General features: G+C 37.5%; 1 protein-coding gene and 2 non-coding genes across 7 annotated transcripts; 2 read left to right on the top strand and 1 right to left on the bottom strand.

Annotated features, from left to right (window-relative positions):
* Window positions 1–22,342, top strand: kif7 (kinesin family member 7). Of its 5 annotated transcripts, none has more exons than XM_043245668.1 (19): window positions 1–137; window positions 1,633–2,023; window positions 3,951–4,151; window positions 4,958–5,345; window positions 6,255–6,795; window positions 6,978–7,121; window positions 8,449–8,646; window positions 10,443–10,591; window positions 10,686–10,810; window positions 10,929–11,090; window positions 13,275–13,477; window positions 14,774–14,971; window positions 16,015–16,140; window positions 16,596–16,772; window positions 16,863–17,078; window positions 18,809–19,015; window positions 19,496–19,694; window positions 20,999–21,160; window positions 21,702–22,342. In XM_043245668.1, the coding sequence occupies exons 2-19, from the start codon at window positions 1,696–1,698 to the stop codon at window positions 22,061–22,063; spliced, it is 4,086 nt and encodes a 1,361-aa protein (XP_043101603.1). In that variant the 5' UTR covers window positions 1–137; window positions 1,633–1,695; the 3' UTR covers window positions 22,064–22,342. The 5 variants fall into 5 exon arrangements, with proteins under 5 accessions (XP_043101603.1, XP_043101600.1, XP_043101601.1 ...); XM_043245665.1 differs by having other exon boundaries at window positions 6,954–7,121; XM_043245666.1 differs by lacking the exon at window positions 1–137 and adding an exon at window positions 173–870 and having other exon boundaries at window positions 6,954–7,121.
* Window positions 22,343–22,439: 97 nt separating this feature from the next.
* On the bottom strand, window positions 22,440–22,512 carry trnar-acg. The gene has a single exon. It is a non-coding gene; the product is annotated as a tRNA-Arg (tRNA).
* A 394-nt stretch (window positions 22,513–22,906) lies between these two features.
* trnar-ucg lies at window positions 22,907–22,979 on the top strand. The gene has a single exon. It is a non-coding gene; the product is annotated as a tRNA-Arg (tRNA).
* Window positions 22,980–26,174: the final 3,195 nt, after the last annotated feature.

The raw sequence follows: 26,174 nt of genomic DNA, 5'->3' as shown, positions 1-26,174 counted from the left end.
ACTCAGGCATTTGGGAAGCCGACTGAATGACATCACTGCATCCTCCTCGTCCGTCGTGGGCCGGTCTGGATACAGGGAATGGGCTCTGGGAATGGGATGTGCCCCGCGGACTCGGATTGATGGACTCGGGAACAACAGTAAGTTCGGAAGTTACGGAAAACCCCTCAAAACTTTACGCGACAGAAACGGCTCGGGTGCGCTCGGCTCGGTCCGGAGAGCTCTCTCTCGCGCGCGTCTTTCTGCGCTTTGTGTCTGTTGAGCGTCTCGAGAGCCCGAGAGATTTAAACTTTTAACGAGCGCGCTAGCGGCTAACCGTTGTAGCGGCTCACCGTTGTAGCGGCTCGGCTAACCTGACTTCGGGAGAGAGTTGAACACATTCCTCCGCGCTGCTGCGAGCTCCCCGAGGCTTTCTGCGACTCCTCGTTGTTGTCACTTGTTCAGCCGCGAAAGTGTTTTGGGAATACTCGGATGCATGTTTTGCTTCGGTCGGATTTAAACTTAACTAAGTTAGCGGTTTTTTTGAAGGGGTCTGCGAGCGTTAGAAGTTGCTGCTTTATAGTTTACGTTGTTTGTTATTGCCGTGTCGTATTGGATGCGTTGTCTTACAGCGTTAGTCGTTTGTTTCCTCGGAGTTTGTGATTGTTGTTTGGTAGTTGTTTTTTGTTGTCTCGGAGTTTGCGAATAGCCGTTTGTTTTCGGTACGATGTAACGTCGACCGCAGTCGTGAAGTTACAAATCGTTGTTAGGCACTTTTATAAAATCGTTCAACAGCATTGCTCAACAATAATTAGACATACTGAAGCGTTATACCATCAGCCGTGCAACTGCGTGTTTGAAAAAGAAGAGCAGCTGGCATGTTTTCACATAAACGTGAGTGTATAAAGATATAAGATAAATAAAGTAACCTTTCACCAGTTCACTAGTGCTGCTGTAATGTACTTTTTAAAACTTCAGTCGCAGTTAATGGGCGTTAACAAAAACTGCACGTGTGGAATAATTCACAAAATATTAGCAATATAAATATTAGCACATGCTGCTAGACATTTCTGTTCAGTATGCAGTCATCTGTTTAACATTCAGTGGGTTGTAGTTATTCATAAGATCCTTTTTTTGCAAATATGTATTTTTCATAATATCTTAAAAATACATTTTTTTGTGGTGTTTATCTTCATTTGTTCTGTTTGCTTTTTGTAAACGAACAAATGTTGTTGTATTTTTTTTTTATTATTTGCAGTTATTCATCACCTATTATTTGTAGCAGAATATAATTGTTGCTTTCGATTCCTATTTTTATGGTTAGTGTTTTTAATCTACCTTTTGTAAAGTGACTTTTCTTTTTCTTTTTGATCTAGAAGTTGATAGGTCTCTGCGCTGTAAGAATAAAATCCTTACAAAAACCGAAAATGTCCTGGCAGAAAGTTACTAGTATTTGTAACCTAGTTTAGGTTTCCAGACATTTTCTCTTAACAATTAAAAACAACACAATTTAATGCATAATTAAAAATACGGTATTGTAAAAAATCAATGCAGAAAATTCCATATATTCCATTCCATATATATTCCATATAGCATGTTATGTTTGTAGAGATATTTCGCTTTATGCTCTGTACAACTGCTTTGTATTTCATTTAGTGACCGTGGGAAGCGTTATCACAGACCCACAAAAGTAATGAAGGACCACTAATCAGCCCAGCGATGTCTCCCAAAGGGGTCGGCCAAAGTAAGGTGGAGGAAACGGCTGTGCAGGTGGCGGTCCGGGTGCGTCCGCTGCTTCCCAAAGAGATTTTGCACAGCCATGAGAGCTGCATCACTGCGGACCCAGAGGAGAAGAGGGTCACCCTGGGCAATGACCGCCACTTCCACTGTGACTTTGTGTTTGAGGATAACTCTACGCAGGAGGATGTGTACACAGAGTGCGTTCAGCCGCTCATCGAGGCCTTCTTTCATGGTTTCAATGCCACCGTTTTCGCCTATGGGCAGACAGGCTCGGGCAAAACCTACACCATTGGAGAAGCAAACATATGTAAGTCTTTTATACATAAGCCAAACCATTTATTTATATAGCACTGCATGCGATGTGGCAAAACATCTTATTATTATTTATTTATTTATTTATTAAGGAAGGACTGCAATACGATCACGTTTCGTTTTTTGCAAGTGATATAAATAAAAAGTTCTCGAGCTTGTTCGGGGCAAGTAAATAATCAGAACAAAGAAACAAAAGACAAGCAAAGGAACAAATACACAAATTTTGACCTTAAATTATATAATTTCGAACAAAATCAGGCCAAAACGAAGTTCGTTTTCAGTTTGCTTTGGCCGTTCGAAACGGCTCACTAAAGCGAACTTTTTGGGGAGTTCGTTTTGACTCCTGAACACTTTTTGAGTTACTATTGGTCGGAGCTGGTTACACAGTCGGTGGGTGTGTTATCAATCAATCAATCATTTTTATTTTTATAGCGCTTTTAACAACACAGGTTGCACTGAACAGTATAAAGCAGAAGAATACAATGACAGGGATGTATAATGACGAGATTGAACAATTTGTTAGTAAATGCAGAGACGGTCTCTGTTATCAATTCGACAATAATCACTAGAAGTTAAGTGTCCCCAACAAAGCAAGCCAGAGCCAAAACCCCATGCATACAGAATGGAGGAAAAAAAAAACCTTGGGAGAAACCAGACTCAGTTGAGGCCAGTTCTCCTCTGACCGGACGCCCAGCACTTAACCTCCAGTTCAATTTTAAACACAGCTGTGTCAGATAGTGTAAATGACTTGGTGTGTGTGTGTGTATCAGGATCTGGTGATCGGTCCACAGAGCGCATCTAGGTGTTAAAACTTTACCTTTGACGCAGTTTTTTTTTTCCCCGGTTCGTTACTTATTCAGCTGAGGTCAGACAGGAGAACAACATCTCCAAGTGAATATATACATAGCTGAGCTACTGTATCACAGATATATCCGCACCTGTGCGATCGCTCGCAGAGAGCGGAAGCAGTTCATTTCTACAAAGAAATTACAACAAAGCTTTTTTAACAACCTGGCGTTATGCAAAAAGCGACATAGAGAAATGCGAGACGGTTTTCCAAAGCCATTAAAAAGAATGAAAGGAAAGGTAGCGAGCAAATAAATATAACACCATTTAAAGGCATACAATAAATAAACATTTGTTTTTATTAAAATTATGGAAAGAAACATTGATTTTTAATAATGATGAGCACTGAGTGATTTTGTATTTTTCTTCCGTTGTTTGTCCAGCATCAATAAAAGAGAGCAGCAAGTTTATTAGGCTGCTGTCACTTTATGGTTTCTCTCAATCAAATACGTAAATGCTCACCAAGTCAGGCATTTTATTGTTGTATGTTTTTGACTGTTTAGACATGCACAGCAAGCCGTCTGTCGATTCAGTTTTAACCACTCTTCTCTTTCTCATTCATCCATATTAATATCTTTAACACTGAAAGATGCCATGGATATTTACATTAAGACACAAATAGGACACGTTTTGTCACAATCTCTATTATTTGTACAAAAACCATCAGATCGCCCACACAAAGTGCTTTATACAATACAGATTGCTTCACATTAACAGCGTTGTAGTGTTTTAAAATTCATCAATATATAGAAGTGCAATGTTTTTCTTTCAGTGGAGGTGTATTGAGTATTGTGACAGCTGATGTGTTGAGTAAACAGATCAAAAGCATGCCTGAGTTCAGTTCCTTACAGCATATTATTAATTGGGCTTCATCTAGACCAGACATGATTCACAAGGCTAGTAAAGGCTTTGTCTGTGTCTTGTTAAAATGCTTCCACGAGTTTACACATTCGTGCTGCCAGCAACACCTCCCCCGGTTCATTTGCCACCGCTCCACTTGCAATCTGAGATCTCGCGTTTCAGCATTCTGCTTCATAGAGTCATTCATTAACCTGCTGTTGGTTTTTTGGCCGCAGCCGCTTTTAGGGATGACGAACAGGGCATCATTCCCAGAGCCGTGGCCGAGATCTTCAAACTGCTGGACGAGAACGACCTCATTGACTTCTCTGTCCGAGTGTCGTACATGGAGGTTTACAAAGAGGTCTTCAGAGACCTTTTGGAAGTTGAGACGGCCAGTAAAGACATAAATATTCGAGAGGATGAAAAGGGAAACGTAGGTAAGTTTGTGATGGAAAACCGATGCTAAATTCTCCTCCAGTACAGAACCAGTAGCGATGTGCAAAATACACGACCACTTGGTTAGATTTTCTTTTAATGTTTTATGAAAGTCACCAAATACATCAAAGCAGTGTCATCTTAAAATAATTATTTAAAATAACTTTTCTTTATCAATGCATTTTCAATACATTCTGCTGCTTCTTTTTTTTCTGGATTCTTTAATGGAATTTATTTAAAATGTAAATCTTTTGCAAAATTGTTTGCTTTCACTTCTGATCGATATAATGCATGATGTTTGTTGCATAAAAGCAATCAATTCTTACAAAAAAAATAAACTTTGACTTTCATCAAAATCAGTTCTGTGGGTTGCCAATTAATAACTTAAAAAAACCGTGTGTAACAATTACTGAATATATATTGTTTAAAATGTATTATTTGTAAATATTCTATTGCTATTCTTTCTAAACAATATAATCCTGCAACATTTTTACAGAGAATAGTTTAAAATAGTTTTCAGAGTAATTACAGCATGTCACGCTGCAAGTAAGTCATGTCATGTCAGCAGGTAGGTTAAAATCATGACAGCTGATCATAAGTTGTCACAATTCTGACAGTATCTATTTATTATTCAGTCATTTTGACGCCTCTCCTCTTTATTTTCTCTTTAGTTCAGTTTTTTTATGCACTGTGTTTTTACTCTTCAAAACTGCCTGTCTAGACAAGCTGACTAATCAGGAAGTTTTCAGAAAGTCTTTTTGTAGTATGTGACTGTTCAGAAAAAGACATCTTTTGTGTTTACCCACAGTGCTCTGCGGTGTGAAGGAATGTGAAGTGGAGGGACTTGATGAAGTGCTGAGTCTCTTGGAGTCAGGAAAGACGGCCCGTCACACTGGGGCCACCCAGATGAACCCCCACTCCAGTCGCTCTCACACCATCTTCACGGTGCTCATGGAACAGAGGCGTGGAGGTTCTCGAGCAGCAAATGGGACTGTGCAGATCCTCTCTTCCAAATTTCATTTTGTGGACTTGGCTGGATCAGAGCGTATCCTCAAAACCGGCAACACTGGTGAGCGGCTCAAGGAGAGCATTCAGATCAACAGTGGTCTTTTGGCTCTTGGAAATGTCATTGGAGCACTTGGGGACCCTAAAAGAAGAGGCACCCATATTCCATACAGGGATTCCAAAATCACAAGGTAATTTTAATAATTTATATTAAAAATAAGTATAACTGCAACAGAGTCCAGCCTTAATGGCTGGTAGTGTTTGGTAAAGCAAGCATCAATGTTGCTATTGCTTACTCTTAAAGGCAAAAATAATTTTGTTTTAGTGATTTGAATGCATGTTTTCTTTGTTTTGCTTTTGTATGTTTATATGGTGTATTTTGATGTTTTGTTTGCTTATGTACTGCGTTTTGACAAGTGACATTTAAAGGCGCTATAGAAAATAAAGATTATTGTTATTATTACATTAGTATTTAAAGGAATAGTTTACCAAAAAATAAATTCTGTCATCCTTTATTTACCCTCGTGTAATTCCAAATCTGTTTGAGTTACTTTGTTCTGCATAACACAAAGGAAGACATTTTGAAGACAGTTTCTAACCAGACTGTTTTGGGTCACCACAGTAGGAAAATAAATATAATCTAAGGTAATGGTGACTCAAAACAGTCTGGTTCTAAACGTTCTTCAAAATGTCTTCCTTTGTGTTCTGCAGAACAAAGAAATTTGTATTTTTGCGTGAACTATTCCTATGTTAATTGTCAACATAAAGTAAAAAAAAAAAATCTGTAATGATACTGAAAATTCAGCTTTGTAATCATGGAAATAAATGACATTTTAAAATGTTAAAATAGAAAACCGTTTTTTTACTTTAGTTTTGATTAAATAAATTTAGCCTGGATAAGCATAACTAAGCATACTTATTTCCTACTGACCACAATGTTTGGAACAGTAGTGTATATTTATTGTTATTTTGATTTGTGAAAATGCTATTTTACCCTTTCCATTTCTGAAATGCTCTCAGCAGTCAAAAAAGGGAATGCGTAACATCGCCTTGATATAAGGTTTTAAGATGTGTCTATCTGTGTTGCATGTTCTTGTCAGGATCCTAAAGGACTCTCTTGGAGGCAACGCCAAAACCCTCATGATTGCCTGCATAAGCCCTTCCTCCTCAGACTTTGATGAGAGCCTAAACACACTCAACTATGCCAAGCGGGCTCGCAACATCCAGAACCGGGCCACAGTCAACTGTCGAGGGGAACCAGACCGCATCGAGGGCCTAGAACTCCAGATCAAAGCACTAAGACGAGCTCTTGAGAACCGCCAGCGCTCTGAAACCCGCATCATTGCTCGCTCCGACCCCGAGAAAAGACTTCGGCCCTTTGAATTGGACGTGAGGAAGCTGCAAGCAGAGAGCACCCACTACAGGACCTGCACAGACTCGGCCTACAGGCTTTTGACAGAGCTTCAGGGCGAAGGAACTCTGAATCCAGGTCAGCTCCTGCGGGTGAAAGAGTGGCTTTGCGCCGTTGAAGAGGAACGCAGCGGCTTGACCTCGGCATCGGGGCTGGACAGCGGCATCGAGAGCAGCTCTACCGAGGACAGCGGCGCGCTGAAAAGAGGGCGTGTGGCACTGAACAACCAGGTTGGCTGCAGGCACATCCTTTTTCAAACATGAATATTTTATGCTTAACAATTCATCATGAAAAAGCAATAATGTATCTTGTCAGGTCATTATTTCTCAAGCATTAATTTCAGAGATGCTCAGATTTCATGAGGTGATTATCTGCGTAATTCTCACAGCAGTGGGATTTATTTATGCCAAAGGATCCTGACCATATTAAAGAGGACTGGAGTGGAGATCGTGAGGACTACATTTCCCAGCAGCAAGCCCAGATCCAGCGTCTAGAGCAAGAAAACACTGACTTCTTAGCTGCCTTGGAAGATGCCATGGAACAATACAAACAACAGGTAAAAGGGTTTCCATCAAATTCAAAATGATTTTGAATGATATTTAATTGTGATATATTTCAGAGTTGGAAATTAATACATTCTCAAAGGTCTCGGGGAAAAACTGTTTCAATTGTAAATATGTAATATGTCTAATTAGGATCTGCTATAATTAGGTTCCCATGATGGATCGTTTTAGAGACAGTAATGTTTCCAAAGTTCTTAACATCATAAATCTAGAACAATTACTGTACAATGCTCCTAAAACATTTAGGTTTGGCAAGATTTTTTTGCTCACCAAGACTACTTTTATTTACTACTTTTAAATCAGCAGCTGTTACTCCAGTCTTAAGTTTTTGATTAGAAAGAACAGTATTTAATTTAATTTAATAAAAAAAGGTAACTCTTAGAAATAGGTAGCCATTTGCTGCTTATTAATAGTAAGGTAATTGTAAAATGTAGGATTAGGGATGTAGAATAAAGCATTAATATGGGCTTAATTAGCACTAATGAGTGGTTAATATTCTAGTAATCATACTAATCTAGTATCTGTGTTGTAGCCTCCTGTTCATTACTATAGAAATGTATTCAGATATTCTGCGTATTAATGATAGGTGTCCAGTAATTGCAAACAAACTGAAAATATTATAGTGAAGTCATGGAAATGCATGGTTATAGAAAGTCTTAGAACCCTGTATGTTTACAAAATATGGTGCAATTAAATTGGTTTGCTATCTTAAAAAATATCCTGTGAGCCCGTGCATTGTCACTGAATGATTTGCACATCATTTAGCTGTTTGTCAGTTTTTGTATGTTTTACAGACAATATTTTACCCACAGTCATAAAAACAGACAACAAAGCTAAGCAGTTAAGTTTATAAATAGATGATTGATCTGAGCGCAGCTCAATTGTTCAATTCTTCAGCATGCCCAATAGACACGTTTTTCTGTTTTTGAATCGCTGAATGATATAATGGAGATGTTCTTGCAAAAAGAGACACCATGCTGTACAAATTTTCTGGCAACTAATAATATCTGAGTATATGGCAGGCATCTGTAATTTCTATTGTAAGCATATAAAATTCTTTCATTGTGAAAAAATGTACAGTATGTGCCTATCTGTCTGTCTAATTGTTGACTAAAACTAATAAAAATCCTTTTCAGTTGTTAATTGAAATAATAAAGCTGCACAAATTAAATATTAGATGAAAATCTTAAGATAATGTTATATCTATCTATCAATCTTCTTCAATTTTTAAATTGAAGTGCAGTGCATACAAGACTAAAATCAACATCTTTTTGTATTTTCTCCTGGTTGTAACTGGATGCCGTTTTCTTTCATACCTAGAGCGATAAGCTACAGGAGCAGCAGGATCTAATCGCAGAGCTTCACAGTCTGTTAGCTCAGCCTGGAGGAGTGGGGCTGCTCCACCTGAAACAGAGACCTCACACAGCTCCTATCAACTCACTACTGCAGACATCAGACACCGCCGGCCGCCTCACTCCTCCCTGCGACAGTGATGTGGGCAGAAGCTTCGCCAGACAGGTAATTGATATGTTTTGATTTGTCTCACAGCATCCTCGACCACAAACACACATCAACTTTAATTCAAGATACAATCCACAGCTGCCGCCACCTGGGCTGAGCTGTTAGTAGCACACAAACATCTTCAAACACTTGCCACACACGCTGTGTAATTCAGTGTTTTGATTTCACCCACATACTTTCAGATGCAAACAAATTCAGCTAATTGCCAATGTAACGTTGCGATGTCTTACCAGTCAGTTATATACACTCTAAACCCACTTTTAATGGTTATTTTTCAAGCCTGTTGTATGACAAGCTGGCATTTGATTTATTGTCTGGAGACAGGGTTATTTATTAAAGCAATAAGCCCTGAGCGGCTGCGTGTTAAGCATTGTTTGTGACGGCTCGCTGCACACAAGAGATGTTTATACTTGACACACTCGACCACTGCACTATTCTCCAAAACGAAAAACATAGCAGATGAAACACCACTTTGCCAAATTTGACCTATGCCTAGCTAGGCATGACATTATTAGTTTTAATTTCAAAATAGAGATAAAATTGGAACGCTCAACAACCAGCATTTACAGTGACTATTCCCGGGTTTTGTTTACGTTGTACAACCCTAGTCAAGGTTATGTGTGTACATTTTACTGTTCAAAAGTTTGGGATCAGTAAGCGCTTTTTTTTAAGCTTTTATTTAGCATGGACGCTTTAAAGGGGTCATATGATCTTGCTAAAAAGAACATTATGTTGTGTATCGGTGCAATGCGATGTGCTTATGCGGTTTAAGGATCAAAAATTATTTTCCATATAGTGTACATTATTGTTGCTCCTCTAAGCCCCGCCTTCCTGAAACGCCTGGATTTTTACGAAGCTCATCTTTCAGAGAAGTGCGGTATGTTGTGATTGGCCTGCTGTTCAGTGTGTTTTGATTTGACACAAATGTTACGCCTCTTACCATAACGTGATGCCGTATCTGCCTCCTTTCTTTGCATAGACGTTTGGGTGATTTTATGCTAATTATTTTAAAGCGTGTTTAATCAAGCCGCTTTAGGAAGGTGAAAGTGTCAAACCCAAAGAGATATTCTTTATAAAAGTTAAGACTAGTCCATACCTTCCTAAAAAGCTTTATTTAAACATGCCCTCCCTCATATGCATCGCTTTGTTGGAAGATTTGCATAACACTGCCCAAATGTTTATGCAAAGAAAGAAGGTTTATAGAAGGCCTATTTGTTTCCACAGAAATAGGAAACGGTAATGATGCTGAAAATTCAGCCGTGATCACAGGAATAAATAGTTTATTTTATAAATTACATAGCATTATTCTGCCAAATAATTCACTAACATAATTGTTGGTGTACAATGATGTTGGTTTATCAGATATTTTGCGTTCGTTTGGGTGCCCTAACAAATGTTTTCTGGCATGGTTTAAGGCTGAAAAATATTTACTAAAATACTTGGTAGTAATATCTAAAAAATTTGTAGTAATATCTTGTGCTTTCTGCGGCATCGATTCGTACAATATGTAGATAGAAACATTAAGTTAGTGCTGTCAAATTATTTATTGTGATTGATTAGCATTCAAAATAAAAGGTTTTTGTTCACATAATATATTGTGCATATTTATTATGTATATACATACAGTATATATTTTGAAAATGTTTACTTATGTATATACTTGTGTATACACATTTTTATATTTAGATTTTTGTATGTTATTTTATGTATAAATATTAATCAAAACAGACAATTAGTCATCTGGCAGCACTAATTATAATGCATTTTTCACCTTTATGTGAACTGTTTTTTAGGTTGAAATGTGTGCCTCGGTAGACAACGGCCCATATTCAGACCAGACACAGTGGGACAGTGGACGAGGAAACACTAATTGTGAAATCTCTGGAAAAGGAGTGAATCGGGATGAAGATGGCCATGTTCCAATCGCCAGAGATAAACGGAAGTATGTAAAATTATTTTAATCAAGTTCTAATGGGAATGTAATGAGAATGAGTATGAATGGCTCACTGATTAAGCATCGCCGTCATTCTTCGCAGATCGATCAATGTAACCTGGACAAAGAAAGATGCTCCATTGCTCCAAGGGTCTTGTGCTGGGACCAGGGCAACCCTGTCTCAGGCTTTTGGATTCGGCCATCCTCTACAATGCACCAGACGCACATGTGAGTTAAATGTCCTTGAAAACAGGCTCTCCATGTTTGCCTGAAGAGCACTGGGCTACATTAGTTTCTTTCCAATATTCAGTCAGTTAGCTTTGATTTGTTGTGACTAATTCTCCAGCTAACAGCAGCATTGGCGAGAGCTCGGTGTGGGAAAGCGTGAGAGGTTTTGGAGGCGAGTTCTGTTCAGAGAGAGGGCTTCTGCAGGCACAGCAGAAGATCAGAGAGCTCTCCATCACGATCCGCATGAAGGAGGAACTCATTAAAGAGCTGGTCAAGACAGGTGAGGCTGCTGAGAAAACCTGCTGGTCAAAGTACCAATAATAAAATAAAAGGCAGTGTTTTAAAGTATACCTGTGCTGGCAAAATGAGTCACAGTAATTTTTTTTTATCCAAAAGTTTATTTCTATTTATTTCTATTTTCATATTCTTGTTTTGTTTTAAAATTACAGAAATATAATTACTCTCTCTCTCTCTCTATATAATATATATATATATATATATATTGAAGTTAATATTGTTTTGTTTTTAATAATTACTATATTAATATATATATATATATATATATATATATATATATATATATATATATATATATATATATATATATATATATATATATATATATATTTTATATAAAAATATATATATATATATATACTATATTTTATGTAAAACTAATTACAAATAAATTGATTATTTAACTACGAAAGTAGCTCAGTCAAGCGCAGTAAGTGGTTCTCTCTTTTTTTTGTTAAACATTAATGCGATAGACGGCCAATATATTATTAAGACATACTATACTGCACAGATCTAATATAATTTTACACACCTGGGGCCTCATTTATAAAATGTTGAGCAGAAACCATTCTAAATTTGATCTTGCGAACGTTTAACCGATCCGCGGATGTGGGATTGATAGAATGAACGTATGCACAGAAATCGTGGCGTGAATTTAATCGTACACTCACTCTTTGATCAAATCTGTGCATACATATGCTTTATAAATGGGGCCCCTGATGTTTTATCTTAAGACATAACAGGTTATGTTTGTGTGAACACTTAAATAGTGTAATTCTGTGTATATTTATAGGGTTTGGGCACTTTGAATAGTTATTGCGAGAAGCAAGTGGATAAAAGGTTTGTATCTTGGAAAACATACAAATAAAGATAATATTAGATGTTTAATTACAATTTGAAGCATTAAAATCGCTTGACGAGGGCTTGATATAGTCATTTTGCATTCAGTCACAGATTTTTACATTTGTTTGGTTTCTTTTTTTATGTCTATTTACATATTTTGCTGAATAAACTGTTATTTGAACAAATATTACAATTATAGAGTGTTTTTGAATCGTATTAAAAAAAAAAGTAAAACCAATGGAGTGTGCTGCAGGGTTTTTGGGTAATGGGTAATGTCTGTAGTGAACACAAGCTCAAATATTAGCCTAAAATTCAAAAATAATTAAGATTTTACTCATCTTGAAATAGCCATTGTTTTTTACTTTTATTAAAGTCATCTCACCATACACGTAAACTCATCTACTGTTGGTGCTGTAAATGTTTCTAATGGGTTTTGGGTTAATGCCTGAAATAATGTCTGTGGTGAACACAAGCTCAGAATATTTGTACATTTTCTCTAGCCTAAAATTCTTCAGTAATACACACTTGTGTGAAGATTTTACTCATCTTGAAATAGTTTAGTCTAGAAACTAAATCCTTTTGCGGCCAATACAGCATCAGTTCATCTTGGGAGTTACAGATACAAGTCCTGCACAGTATACAGAGGGATTTTGAGCCATTCTTCTTGCAAAATAGTGTTCAGGTCACTACGTGATGCTGGTGGAGGAAACCGTTTCCTGACTCGCTTCTCCAAAACACCCCAAAGAAGCTCAATAATATTTAGATCCGGTGACTGTGAAGGCCATGGGAGATGTTCAACTTCCCTTTCATGTTCATCAAACCACTCTGTCACCAGTCTTGCTGTGTGTATCTGTGCTTTTATCAGCCTGATACAAGGCATCGCCTTCAGGATACAATGTTTAACCCATTGGGTGCAAATGGACCTCCAGAATGGTTCAGCCCAGGATTTTTGCTGCTAGCACCATTGCAATCGTTATATATAGCATATATATGCTAATTAAACCTTCACACTCTGCTCTTACTGGTGGAATGTGCAATCAATGAAGATTGGACAAATTTAGCAATGAAACCTCCAGTGTTTCCGTTTCATTGTCTATTGTCTTATTATTAATGCAAAAAACAGCATTAATTTTTTTTTTTTTATCAATTTATTGTATTCTTTCTGAATAAAAGTATTCCTTTCTTTATAAAAAATGTAATCTTACTGACCCCAGCTTATGAATTTATAATTATAATTTTTTTTGTTTGCTTTTTTTGTGGTTTAGCAGTGCTTTACCTATCTTTCTGTTCTCTTAAAATAATGCAGCCCTCTCTTTCTCTCTAGGTAAGGATGCCCAGGCCATGAATAGGCAATACAGTCGTAAGATCTCTGAGCTGGAAGCCGAGGCGGAGCAGGCCCGTGTGGAGCTCACAGAGGCACAAAAGCAGCTGCAGGACCTGGAGGTTCAGGGCAGCCGTGACGCTGCTGACCGCTCCAAAGCTCAGGAGTGCAGGAGGAAAATCGCAGCTGCGCAGAGCAAAGTTCAGGTCTGTGTCTGGCATCTTTGGTTTGCCGAAAGGCATCATTATGGAAATCCTGTTTGAGTGGCGTTTCTCTTGAACAGTTTTAGGGTTGTCACCACACCAAAATTTCAGTATTCGAAATATCACAGCATAAATTGACCAAATAAAATTACTTAAATAACATTTGAAACAGGCCTTACTCTGTCATAATTTGCAAATATTTATTAAAGGGGTCATACGATTCTATTTTTATGATAATCATTTAGAGTATTTGGTGAAACAGAATGTCTAACACATTCTGTTACGCCAAGTACACTAAATAATGGTCTTATCATGCTTTAATGTAAAAAAAAAAAAAAAAAATTGTAAAAAAAAATATTTCCAAATATTGTACATTACAGTATCTCTATGCCCCTTCTCTCTTAAATGTGTAATTTCTTATAAAGCCCCTCCTCCCGACAAGCACAGCCTGCTCTCACCACAAGCGCATGTCAGAAATGTAATGCCCCTTACCATAATAGCGAGCTTCAACTTTCTAAGTAAACCGTTTATAATGTTGTTAATTTTATCATTAGTTCATGCCCAAAAGAGGAGCAGTCACTTGACGGACACAGTAATGATGCTTGTGTGTATTTGCAGTACACAAGCCCGACTAAGAAAACTGACTCCACTGTGATGTGACCCCGTCTCTCTCTCTCTCGCGCACACACACACAGTGTTATTCTACACCACTTTGGTGCATTTGAACTGTCAATAGCAAATACTAATAACAGAACACAATTTGCTGATTCAGAAGCACCAGATTGTCAGAGCAAAGTCAAAATTGATCAATTTTTTTAAGAAATAGCCTTTGTGCACAGCCAGCCTCTTATTCTCCTAGGTTCACAAAACTGGCATTCATAAAATGTTGCACAAATTGGAACATTTGGGTTGTGCTATCTTAATTTGGGCGGCATTACCCTAATTGTACCACATCGTGAAACAGACAGTTTTAGCCCATTCTGCATCAGCCTTCTCTTTCAGATAGAATAAATCCTTTTGTGGCTTTGTAACTTTTCTTATACATTCACAAACAACTACACAACACTAAAGGAAAGTAATATGACCTCTTTAAAATAGCCGATTTTAGGTTTAGTCATCATTTGTGAAGAACAACATTTAAGGAATTTTTGAGAAAATTAAGAAGTGTCCTTTTTATTTAAATATTTACAAGCTGTATCAATTAACAGTACTTATTCTGTAGATTATGGCGATATAGTTCAATGCAAAACTAGAGTCCGGCAGTATATATGCAGCTCCTCACAGGTGCTGTGCTTTCAGGTGTTGAAGCAGAAACAGCGGGACACTGCGCAGCTGGCCTCCTTGTCTGCACAGAGCGAGCGGCGCGTGCAGGAGCTCGAGAGGAACGTGCAGAACATGAAGCAGCAGCAGGACCTTCTGCAGCGCCGCCTCCGAGAGGAGAGCCAGCAGAAGAGACGGCTGGAGAGTGAGATGCAGAAAGGAAAGCACAGAGTCAAGGTGAGACGAGTGTTGTGCTCAGTCTTTTATCAGTGCGGGTTGGGAAATGGAGCCTTAGGGAAATCAAGAATATAAATGAAATTATAAGTGAAGTGTGTAATTTATGCTTTATTAGTAGTGGAATTGCAGAAATAATTATTGTTTAGGCTGCGGATGCTGTTTTTCTTGATATAATAAACTGGATACACCACTGTTCGAATGTTTGGGGTCAGAAAGAAATTTATACTTTTTTCCAGTAAGGATGCATTACATTTACCTTTAAAACATATATGCTTTTACAAAAGGCTTCTATTTCAAATGCTATTCTTTTTTTTTATCAAGGAATCCTAAAGTTTTAAAAATATTAAACAGCAAAAAAAAACATTCAACTGGTAATAAAAATAAATATTTTTTGAGCAGCAAATCAGATCATGTGTCATTAAAGACTAAAATAATAAGCTTTTCAATCAGAAGAATAAATAAAATTGAGAATATTGAAATCGAAAGCTGTTGTTTTAAAATAGGAGCCTTGGTGAGCATAAAAGACTAATCTATAGTCAACGCTTTTAAACAATAGTGCTGTCAAACTATTAATTGCATTTATAATAAAAGTTTTTGTTTACATAATATATGTGTGTACTGTGTATATTATGTGCATCTAAATGTAAACACGTGCATGTATATATTTAAGAAAAATGTATATATTAAATATATTTACATATAATATGAAATATAAGATATGAATATATAAATGTTTAAACACATATTTGAGGTAGGTGTGTGTATCAATATAAACATGATAAATATACACTGTACACATACATAAAATATAAAATGTAGCTCTTTTTCTGTCTTGTTTGCTTCAGATCACGTCTCTCTTTGTATGGTGCTGCTACTGTTGCAGAAATGACAGAATTTTTTTTTTTTTCTCTGTAAGGGCCAGCATTAGTCATCTGCGTTTCTGTATTCTGAACAATAATCTACAGCGAAACCCCAGCCTCTCAGTTATTCTCGTCGTTCAATAGAGAATCATTTACCAAACAGCTTCTTTCTCTTTCTCAAAGGAGCTGGAGATAAAGAACGAACAGCAGCAAAAAATTCTGAGGATTAAGACGGAGGAAATCGCTGCCTTCCAGCGCCAGAGGAGAAGTGGAAGTAACGGCTCTGTCGTATCACTAGAGGAACAGCAGGTGGGTTGAGACAGAAAAACAAAATTGTGCTCCTTTTCATCAAACCCTTCCCACAGCTATTACCCAGCAATAAAATATTATTTTTAGATCTGTTTACTCAGTCATAGTGTTTAATAGTTTGACTGACGTTTGAAAGAATGTTATTATCGTTTCCTTGTGGCTGAGGGTATGTTTCAGTAGCTTGTTTGAGCATGTTCAGAGTTCAGTTCTGCTGCCCAAATTCTCTCTTATCCTTGTATTGGTATGTGCTTTGTTATTTACCTCTGAGCAGTGCATTTCCTCTTTCCAAGGTCATGTTTGTGGGTTTGATTCCCAGGGAATTAACATATAGTTAAAATGTAAACCTTGAATTCAGTTCCACTTTGGATAAAAGCATCTGATGAATAAATTCAAAACTTACCGAGCATGTATTTCATATGTAAATAATTGCATTCAAACTGTCTGTGGCTGAGCAGAAGATAGAGGAGCAGAAACGCTGGCTTGATGAGGAAATGGAGAAGGTTCTGGACCAACGACGTGGACTCGAAGACCTGGAAGGAGAGCTGACCAAGAGAGAAGAGATCTTAGCCAAAAAGGAGGCCTTGCTCTTGGAACGCAGCGGCCTTGAATCCAAAAAGCTTCGCTCTAGTCAGGTCTGTAAAAACATTGTGGCTTTGCTTCGTCCTATTATCCACTCCACTGTGAGTCTTTACAAGTTGGGATGTGGTCTGTATTCTCTGCAGGCTCTTAGTAAAGACCTGTTGACCTTGTCGAGCCGAATCGAGTCTCTGGAACGGGAACTGACTGAAAGGAACGGTCTCTTGCGCAGTAGCAGTGCTCAGGACTCTCAGCAGATCAGACAAGAGATCTCCAACCTCCGGCAGGAGAAGGAACTGCTCCTCAAACAGAGGGTAGAGCTGGACGACAAACTAAGACAGGGCAACCTGCTCTCTCCTGAGGTGAAAATCTTAACTCGTAGAAGTCCTAACTTTCAGAACTGTACTGTGTCTTTATAAGACATGCAACAACAGCTTGATGCACTCTACAGTGGACATGACAAAGTGACCATTACAAATTCAGCACAAGCATTTGGAGTATGTCAGAAATAGAACAGGGCATCAGTAGTATGTTGCAGCACATCCAAACAAAATCATTATTTAGTGTCTTCTTTGTCGTCCAGTGTCGACTCACACTTTAAAGGTTCTATTAAGAACCTTGAACATTCATCTTCTATTTCAAATTCAGAAAAGGTTCTTTGTTGTCAAAAAAGGTTCTTCAGATTTTCTTAAAAAAAATTTTTTTTTTTTTTTTGGAGAACTAAAAATATTTATTCTGTCATCCCTGCCAAAACACTGTTTTTAAACTTTTATTTTTAAGAGCACAAATTGCTAGAATTTCTGATCTAACATTGGTATAATTCATTAAATGTAAAATTTGGGGATTTATAAGCATATTAAAAAATGTATTCTTATCTAGAAACTTTAAATTCCATATTATTAAACATTATTCATGTTTTATTTGCTATTAACTCACCTAAATGTGTATTCATATAATTTTTAGCCTAATTTTGTTGCACATTATATTATACACAGCACACATTTTTGTAATATTTATGTTGTTTACATGAATCCTTAAGAGGATGGACAATTTTTTTTTTGTGCAGGCTTTAGGAAATGGTCTGTGCATGTTATGGAGGAAAGCATTTAGGGGTTGTGGCCCCGGAAGCCCTGCTGTGTGCATGTGATTGAGCAATTTTTAGTGTAGAAATTAAATTGAAATCGCTTTCAATCTAGTTTATTTTAATAAAGATTACAATACGAGCAGCTACATTTTAAGTTCCCAGTCCCTGCAATTTTGGGAATTTTATTCCCATTAATTCCCTTGAGAATTCCCAGAATTTTGCAACCCTAGTAAAAGTATATGAAAAATTTCATACTAAAACTTTGCCCCAATTTGCAGTCAGAAGGAGTAGATTGTTGTTGCTGAAAGTCTGAACCAGTTTGTAAACTTAAGGGCAGGGGTCCTGGAGGACCACTGTCCTGCAGAATTTAGCTCCAACTTGCCTCAGCACACCTGCCTGGACCTTTTTTAGTACGATATTGATTAGCGGGTTCAGGTGTGTTTAATTGGGGTTGGAGCTAAACTCCGCAGGACAGCGGCCCTGAAGAAGCAGGCTTGGGATGCCCCTGCTTTAGGCGGTTGGAATCGACAGATTTCACAGAAAATCATGTACAGTTGCTTTAGATGCTTTTAAAGTTTAAGAATTCTACAATTTTAAATTGTTGAATTAGAATCTCATAACCAGATTTTTGTCTTTAGAATGTTAGTATTCTAAAACTGGATAACACTTTATTTTACAGTTACACTTATTAATTACTGGCTAATTACTATTAGCACGCATATTACTAAACTATTAGCCATTATTAGTGCTAATTAAGCATGCTTAATGCCTCATTCTACATGACCTTATTCTACATCCCTAATCCTACCCGATACCTAAACTTAACAACTACCTTACTGTTAATAAGCAGCAAATGAAGAATTTATTTAGGGAAAAGTTGTAGCTAACAGTGTTGACTAATCTAAATCTCTTAGGTATAAAAACTCCAAAACCAATGTTGTTTGCATGATGTTCAGAGTACAATTTTTTTTTTTTTTTAATTCTGCACTGTCCTCTGTTAAACATCAGGAAGAACGAACACTGTTCCAGTTGGACGAGGCCATCGAGGCTCTGGATGCTGCTATCGAGTACAAAAACGAGGCGATCACCCAGAGACAGAGGCAGCTGCGGGCGTCTGGAAGCATGCTCACCCAATGGGAGATGAACCTGATGGCCAAACTCACCTACCTGTCTGCCTCTGAAACTAGAGCTCTGCTTTGTAAATACTTTGATAAGGTCAGACAGCATCTGAGTTTCCTCAAATTATCTCATTTGTGAAGTTATAGGGTGACACTAGTGCACCAGTTAATGGCGGCGAGTTTTATTCAAAGACGTGAGATCTATTATCGTTTGCCAGACTATCATAATGCAGCACCGAATCCCTGTTAAACAATAACAACACTTGCACGTCTGTGTTTATCGCGGCCACACGTTAGCTTCTAGCCTGTGTGATCACATTTTGGCAAATGTAGACACGGATTTTAACAACACACGTTTTCTCACATTATTTCCATATTCATGCTGCCATTTAATAGAAGTAAGTTTAGCTGTTTAACACATTAGGGTAAGGCGAAGACTTGTGTAATTGTGTGATTTTTGTAACAGCATGTATTGTGGGAAGCGCTTTACAAGTAAATTGAAATATTTCTTTATTCACTCGACCTTTCGCTTCAGCTAAGAACGTGACTGTTATGGCGCTTTGTGCGTTTTGCAAAGGTCGTGTCTCTTCGCGAGGAGGAGCGCAGGCTGCAGATGGCTCTAGCTGAGCTGGAGCTGAGAGTCGAGGAGCAGCAGAACTTGGTCGGGTGGTTGGAAGCAGCTCTGGAGAGACAGCAGCTCGAAGCGGACCGTAGACTCACCCAGCAGCAGAAGGAGCACGAGAGAAACATCCAGCTGCTGCTCCAGCAGTGCCGAGGTTTGAGTCCTCACTACTGCAGCAGCTTTTCACCCAGAAACACTTTCAGCATTTACTCATCCTCAAGTAGTACCAAACATGTAGGAATTTTTGTTCTGCCAAACACAAAGGAATATATTTTGAAGAAAGTTTGTAACCAGGCTGTTTTGGGTGCTTTTTTTGCTTCTGCTATAGAAGTCAATGATATATATATAAAAAATCTTCCCTTGTGTTCATATTGGATGAGTAAATATCTTTTCTTTTGGGTGAAATATTATTTTAACACACATTAAATACTTTTAAGGAAGCCTGAAAGTTTTCTCCGCATGCTGACAATCTCGGTACCTAAAATTTAGAAGATCCAAAAAAGCTTTAAAGGGGTCAAAAAAATTTATGTTGCAGTCCTAATTCAACTGAAGAGATGCTAGTACTTTATTATATTCTATCAAAAAATGTTAACATGTAAACAATAATCAATGCTTACACTGAGAACATCACATTTGGCAAACATACCAGATATAAATAAAATCTAAATGAAATCTTTAAATTATATAAACAAATCATATAACAAATTATATAAAAAGTCACAAGTAACTGGGCTAAAATCATATGTATTCCTTTGGCACCTTTATGACATTTTGGATCTTCTAAGTTTTGGTTACCTGGGTTTTCAGTGAAGGGATGGAAACCTTTTGTAGACTATAGTCTGAGGGTGAATGAAATTTAAATGAAATTTAAAATTTAAATATTTGGAAGTATCCCTTAAAATACATACATTTTTATCATTAATTATGCTTGGTTATAGAACATAGTGTTCTGTAATTGAGTGGAAAACAATACTTCAGAACATATCTCTGTTGATGTTGGTTTGTGGGGTTTGTTTGTGTTGTCAAACGATTAATAGCAATGAATCACATCCAAAATAAGTTTTTCTTTACACAATATATTTATTTATTATGTATATATTGAAACACACGCACATACGGTATATATTTTAAAAGTATTTACATGTAAATGCATTTGTATTTATTTTCTTACATTTGATATTATATATAATTTAATATATAAACATAACACAACGTATTGTGTGTGTGTGTGTGTACACACACACCCACACACTCACTATAGAACTTATTGTATATACGTAATAAATATACACAGTATACATAAATACATTATGTAAAAACAAAAAACGTATAGATGCGATTGATTTTCACAGCATTTTTTTTTTTTTTTTTTTTTTTTTAAATTAGACTATCATCACACATGAGTTCAGAAATCATTTTGAGCTTGTGAGGTGATCTGTTTGAATTTATTGTTTCCAGAGCAAATGGATGAGGGCTTGGCTGGTAGACAGCGGCAGTATGAGGGATTGATCCACAACCTTAGCAAAGAACTCAACTTCTGCAAAATAGCCAATCAGGAGCTGAACATCAAACTAAGGGAAATGTGTGTCCCTGTGAATCACGCTGGAGAACAAAGCAAAGGTGAGAACTGCTGTCAATAAGTTTTTTTTTTTTAATTCTGTGTTTTAGCTCAAAAAAAAAGAAAGCTTAAGGGTTTTCAGGGTTTATTGTAATGAATGAATAAAGTGAACTGCTTTCTGCATGACTACTTGTACAGCTTTTATCTTTTGTTGTTTTGACCTATTGTTTTCTTTAAAAAAGTGAATCACAAAAAAAATCTCATGCAGCATGCCTGAGCTTCTTTTCTTCTCTTTAATGAAAGTGGATTTATATCATTAAAAGCTGAAAAAAGGATAATTGAAGAATAGTTCGAGTTCAATTGTGCATCGTATTCAAGTTTTCTGAACAGACTGATTTATTTATTTTTTGACATGCATAAAATTAATGCATTAAAATTGTTGTTTTTTCACAGTTTATCTACGTGTTCAAAATAAAAAAAATTCTGAGTGTTCGATATTTAAGACATTTATTTTGTCTGACATTTTGCCTATTAATGTATCGGGTTTCCATTTTTTGTTGTTGTTGAATGTCTTTTTTCTTTTTCTTTTACACTTTTTCTCAGGTCCAAACTGTGACAGTCGGCTTTCGAGCGGGGTCCAGGGCAGACCAACTGAAGATGCCAAGTCTTCAGTTGATGCAGAGAGAGTTCAGAAGTCAAGGGAAGAGATGCGAGAGATGGTACATGCTCCTCTTCCACCAACATGGAGGCGCTCTTCACTCCCCACGGAGGACCAATACAGCATGGAGGAGCTCAGGCAGAGAGCAGCTTGTGAACTGCCAAATAACAGGATAATTCAGCCCGGTATGAATTCCACACACTGGAGCGGGACAAGACCACGCAGAGATTTGAGAAGACTGAGCCTCAACACAGGACCACTTCATTCCAGTTCAGCGATAATTGATGTTCGGAGAAATCCAGTGTAGTTTGTACAGTTAGTATCTTCAGTATATTGTACCAGTAATCCACGGTTTTCAGAATATCTTTTTTTATTATTATTGCCAACGATTACTGATTGTTAATTGTTTATCAATTTTTCCATTGTCAGTCATCCTTGGAATGTACGTTCGATAGATTCGGTCACATTCCAAGCACTTTTGTTTTTATTCAACTCTTGCAGGTTTCTGACACTCTTGGACATTTTTAGTGAATGTAAAAGGGCTTTTCTTTCATAAACCATGAAATAAAAATGCCTTGACAGGAAATACAAGTTTTTTTTTTTAATCATTAGATCGTATTTTATACAAAACGAAATAGATGTTTATTATTCAATAAATATTCGTGCAAGTTTGAAAAGTTAACCGAGCCAGCCAGGAGTCGAACCTAGAATCTTCTGATCCGTAGTCAGACGCGTTATCCATTGCGCCACTGGCCCGTATGACGATTTGGTTTTTGATTGGCGTATACATACATACTGCATTGTCTATGCATTTAGAGTGTAAAAATAACATAGCGTAACACTAGAGATGTGTAAAATAACTAATGACTATCATCTTTAGCATTTTGTGCTACACAGCGGTCAATGCACGATAGCTGCGCGCGTTTTTGCTCATTTTGAGTGACGGCAACGCGTCTGATTTTCACCGTTAACGGACAAAATCGTTTGTTGTGCTGTAATTGTCTTGAAAATCTGGACTCGAAGCGACTCTTTTGATGATTTTGGTTCGCAAACAAACGATATTTTGTCTATCCTCGCCCCCTGGCGGCGTGCAAACCTGCTTCTCCTGACGGCGTGCCGTATGACACGTGACCTCACACGTCACGTCGCCGGCCTCGTGGCCTAATGGATAAGGCGTCTGACTTCGGATCAGAAGATTGCAGGTTCGAGTCCTGCCGGGGTCGCTGTTTTAAAGCTTGTCCTAAGTCTACTGCAGTGTTTGTGATTCACCCGGTGTTGTTAGTGAATCAGAAAGACAATAATAAACGAGCTGTACCGTAAATTTAAATGTTACTAGGATTTAGTTTTTTTATATCACTTAAACGTCAATAAAAGCAATCGGGAATGAATGACAAGCCCAAGCATGTACTTTAGAGTTATTTTAAGTGTATAACCCAATATAATGATGCATGGCTTAAATGACCACCAGGTGGCGGTATATCACCACACTTCTAAGATGTACGCTTAGACCGCTGACAATGATATATTTATGCATTTCTACCACTTTTTTTTGAGCTTAAAATAGTTAAAAACGGAAGAAACATGTCGATTAAAAAGAGTAAGAGTATTTTTAGTGTTGCATGTTATTTGGGCCTATTCTTTCTTATATTTTATATTCTGACCTGTTGGGGAATCAAAACAGTTCAATCCCGTAAGGAGTCGAAATGTTTTTGATCAATGGAAAAATGCATTTAAAAAAACAGGCTGTTCAAACCCATGCATTTTTATTATTCCACCGATAACGCGTTTATTCCACTGATTAGCGTTCGCGTGCTTAACGATCATCTTGAACCTAAACCTAAAATCACCTAAAAAGCTGGATTTTACTTTTATTTTGCCATAAATTACCCCATGCATGTCTGCAATCGCACGAGGAGAATAAAATGACAACGTACGAGTAAAAAGGCAATGGGTTAGGTGTAAATGACAACGAAACGCAGTTTGCAAATGTGCAAAATCAACCTTTAACAGCAAAAAACAAGCTTTAGATTGCATCCGTCTTTGGCTCTTTGCTTTGGTTTATAGCGTTCATTTGTGATAGAGACTGAATAAAATTAAATTGCCTAAACGATAACAAATAAGGGATGTCTGCGACTACCGCGACGTCTAAATAAACATAATTTCACGTCAAAATGCGAACAAAAATAGTAACAGTTAAACCCAGCGATATACAGGCTAACTGTGATCTGCATATCCGTGCTTGCGAGTTTCGATTGCGTTAAATAAAATATCGTTTTGTATCGTTTTCTCCCTCCGGGTTATAAAATGAAATCGTGCCGTTTCTGTGTGGTTGCAGCAAGGTTGCAAGTCATCTCTGCATTTTGATAGAAAATAATAGCTTGACCATATAGTGACATTTCAACACCGCAGGGCAAGTAAGTATCATTCTATACCTTTAGAATAAAAAAAAAACACGGAAAATATACCTCTTACGCAGTTTTATAATTATCCGACATCATTAGCTATGCAAAACTTTAATCGCTTAAAACCCCTGATGCGCGCTGGATGAGGAGAGATCTCGCCGGCAGGGGGCGCTGATGTCAAGGCTGCAGTTTGCACGCGTTACAGTCCAAAAAACTTAGGCTGCAGAGTCGAAAAAAGGCCTTGCAACGCTTTACATTAATGTCCGCGTATCATATATGCATATAGCTACGACATCAAGGGTAACAAATATATATATATAAAGAAAAATATATATATAACCTGAAAAAAATATATATATAAGGACATATATTAGTTGTCTAGGCTAATGCAACATGGAAAACAAATGTGAAACTTAATGGTGTGTGTGTGTGTAGTAATATATATATATATATATATATATATATATATATATATATATATATATATATATATATATATATATATAATTCTCATTACTCCTGTCTGCAGTGTCCACAAAACCCATCTTGAGCTTCTTTCTGCTCTCAGTCCACTGCAGGTTCACGGTCAGGTTTGGTCGTCCACGGGTTCAAATATCAACACAGTAAGTGCTCTAAACCCCCCAGCTGCAGGGCGAGGGACACCTCGGTCAGCAGTCACAGGACACTCATTTAACCCGAGTGACCTTTGGGAACGAAGAGAGCGGACCCTTCACTCAGACGCCCTTCATTACGCGTGCAGGGGTCAAGAAGACCAGCCCATCTGATCTCCGTCCTCGGTCGCTTCAGCCCTATGGGACGCGCGCGCGTGCGTTTTTTCTTCACCGATTAATTACAAACTCACACCCGTCTGAATGCGCGCGCGCGCCTATCCGCGTTACAAAGTTACTCCGAGAAAGCGTTACAAAGACGAGAGCGATTTTAAAAGCGATTAATCGCGGATTAATAGTCACGCAGGAACGAATAATATTAGAAACGGCTGTTATTGCAACCCTGCTTAGTGTTATTATAACAGTTAGGCTACGGTAAGAATTGGTGTCGGTAATGTTATATAAAAGCTATGCTGACAAAATTAATTTTAGGCGAAGAAAATTGGCACGAAATGCAAACTTTAATTTCAATACAATAAGGGAACAGACTTTGGGCAAATGCAGATCAAACTGATGCAGTGAAGTTGGTTGTGCATAGCCGAGCTGTTTCCACCTAGATCGCGCTTTATTTCTTCTTTAGGCTATTATTTATTTCTGTCTTGCTGCTTTTCTTAGTTACGGACTCTATATAGCCTGTAACGCGTAACCCATAAAGTACGAATGAAGCCGCGATAAACTGTATGTAGGAACGCGGGAGTTAAAATATCTGCTGTCAGCACATTGTAACGTGCTGTAGTTGAAGCAAATGCATAGATAAGAATTGTAACTCTTTTTTTTTTGTTTGTTTATGTATTACAATACGTGTTTTAATAGGAAGAATCGCTAATGCAAGATTGGACAACAGAGACGGAGAACAAAAAAATGGGAAATAGGAAATATTTACATCCCTTCTTTTCTCTAAAAATATAATTGTCTCCTATTTAATCAAAATAACTGCACATGGCCATCAAATACGTTTTTATAGCATTACTACACATACACTCATGCACTTTGTATTTTCCTTTCAGACGCATAATCAGCTTTATTGGATTACTAGGTTTTTTTTTTTCATCGGTTCCAGAAGCTTCAGGACTTGGAGACAAACAGACACGCGGAAGCGAAAAGAAACGTAAAAAGAGAGATGAACGTAAAGATGTGAAGATATGTGCCAAATGGAAACGACAGACGCACGAAGCCGACCTACTTCTACGCAGCTGAATATTTTGAATGTCGATAAACCTCTTAATCGCTTTAAAAAGCACATATTTTGAGGCAGCGCTGAAACTATAGGCACGACTCGATTCGTTTTGGGTTACTATAGGAACTCCGCAACCTATAGGCGACACTCCGTCGCGCGCGCACTCAGCAA

The sequence above is a fragment of the Puntigrus tetrazona genome, chromosome 7 (assembly GCF_018831695.1).
Source record: "Puntigrus tetrazona isolate hp1 chromosome 7, ASM1883169v1, whole genome shotgun sequence".
NCBI classification, from domain to species: Eukaryota; Metazoa; Chordata; class Actinopteri; order Cypriniformes; family Cyprinidae; genus Puntigrus; species Puntigrus tetrazona.
This window is presented reverse-complemented; position numbering and strand designations above follow the sequence as displayed.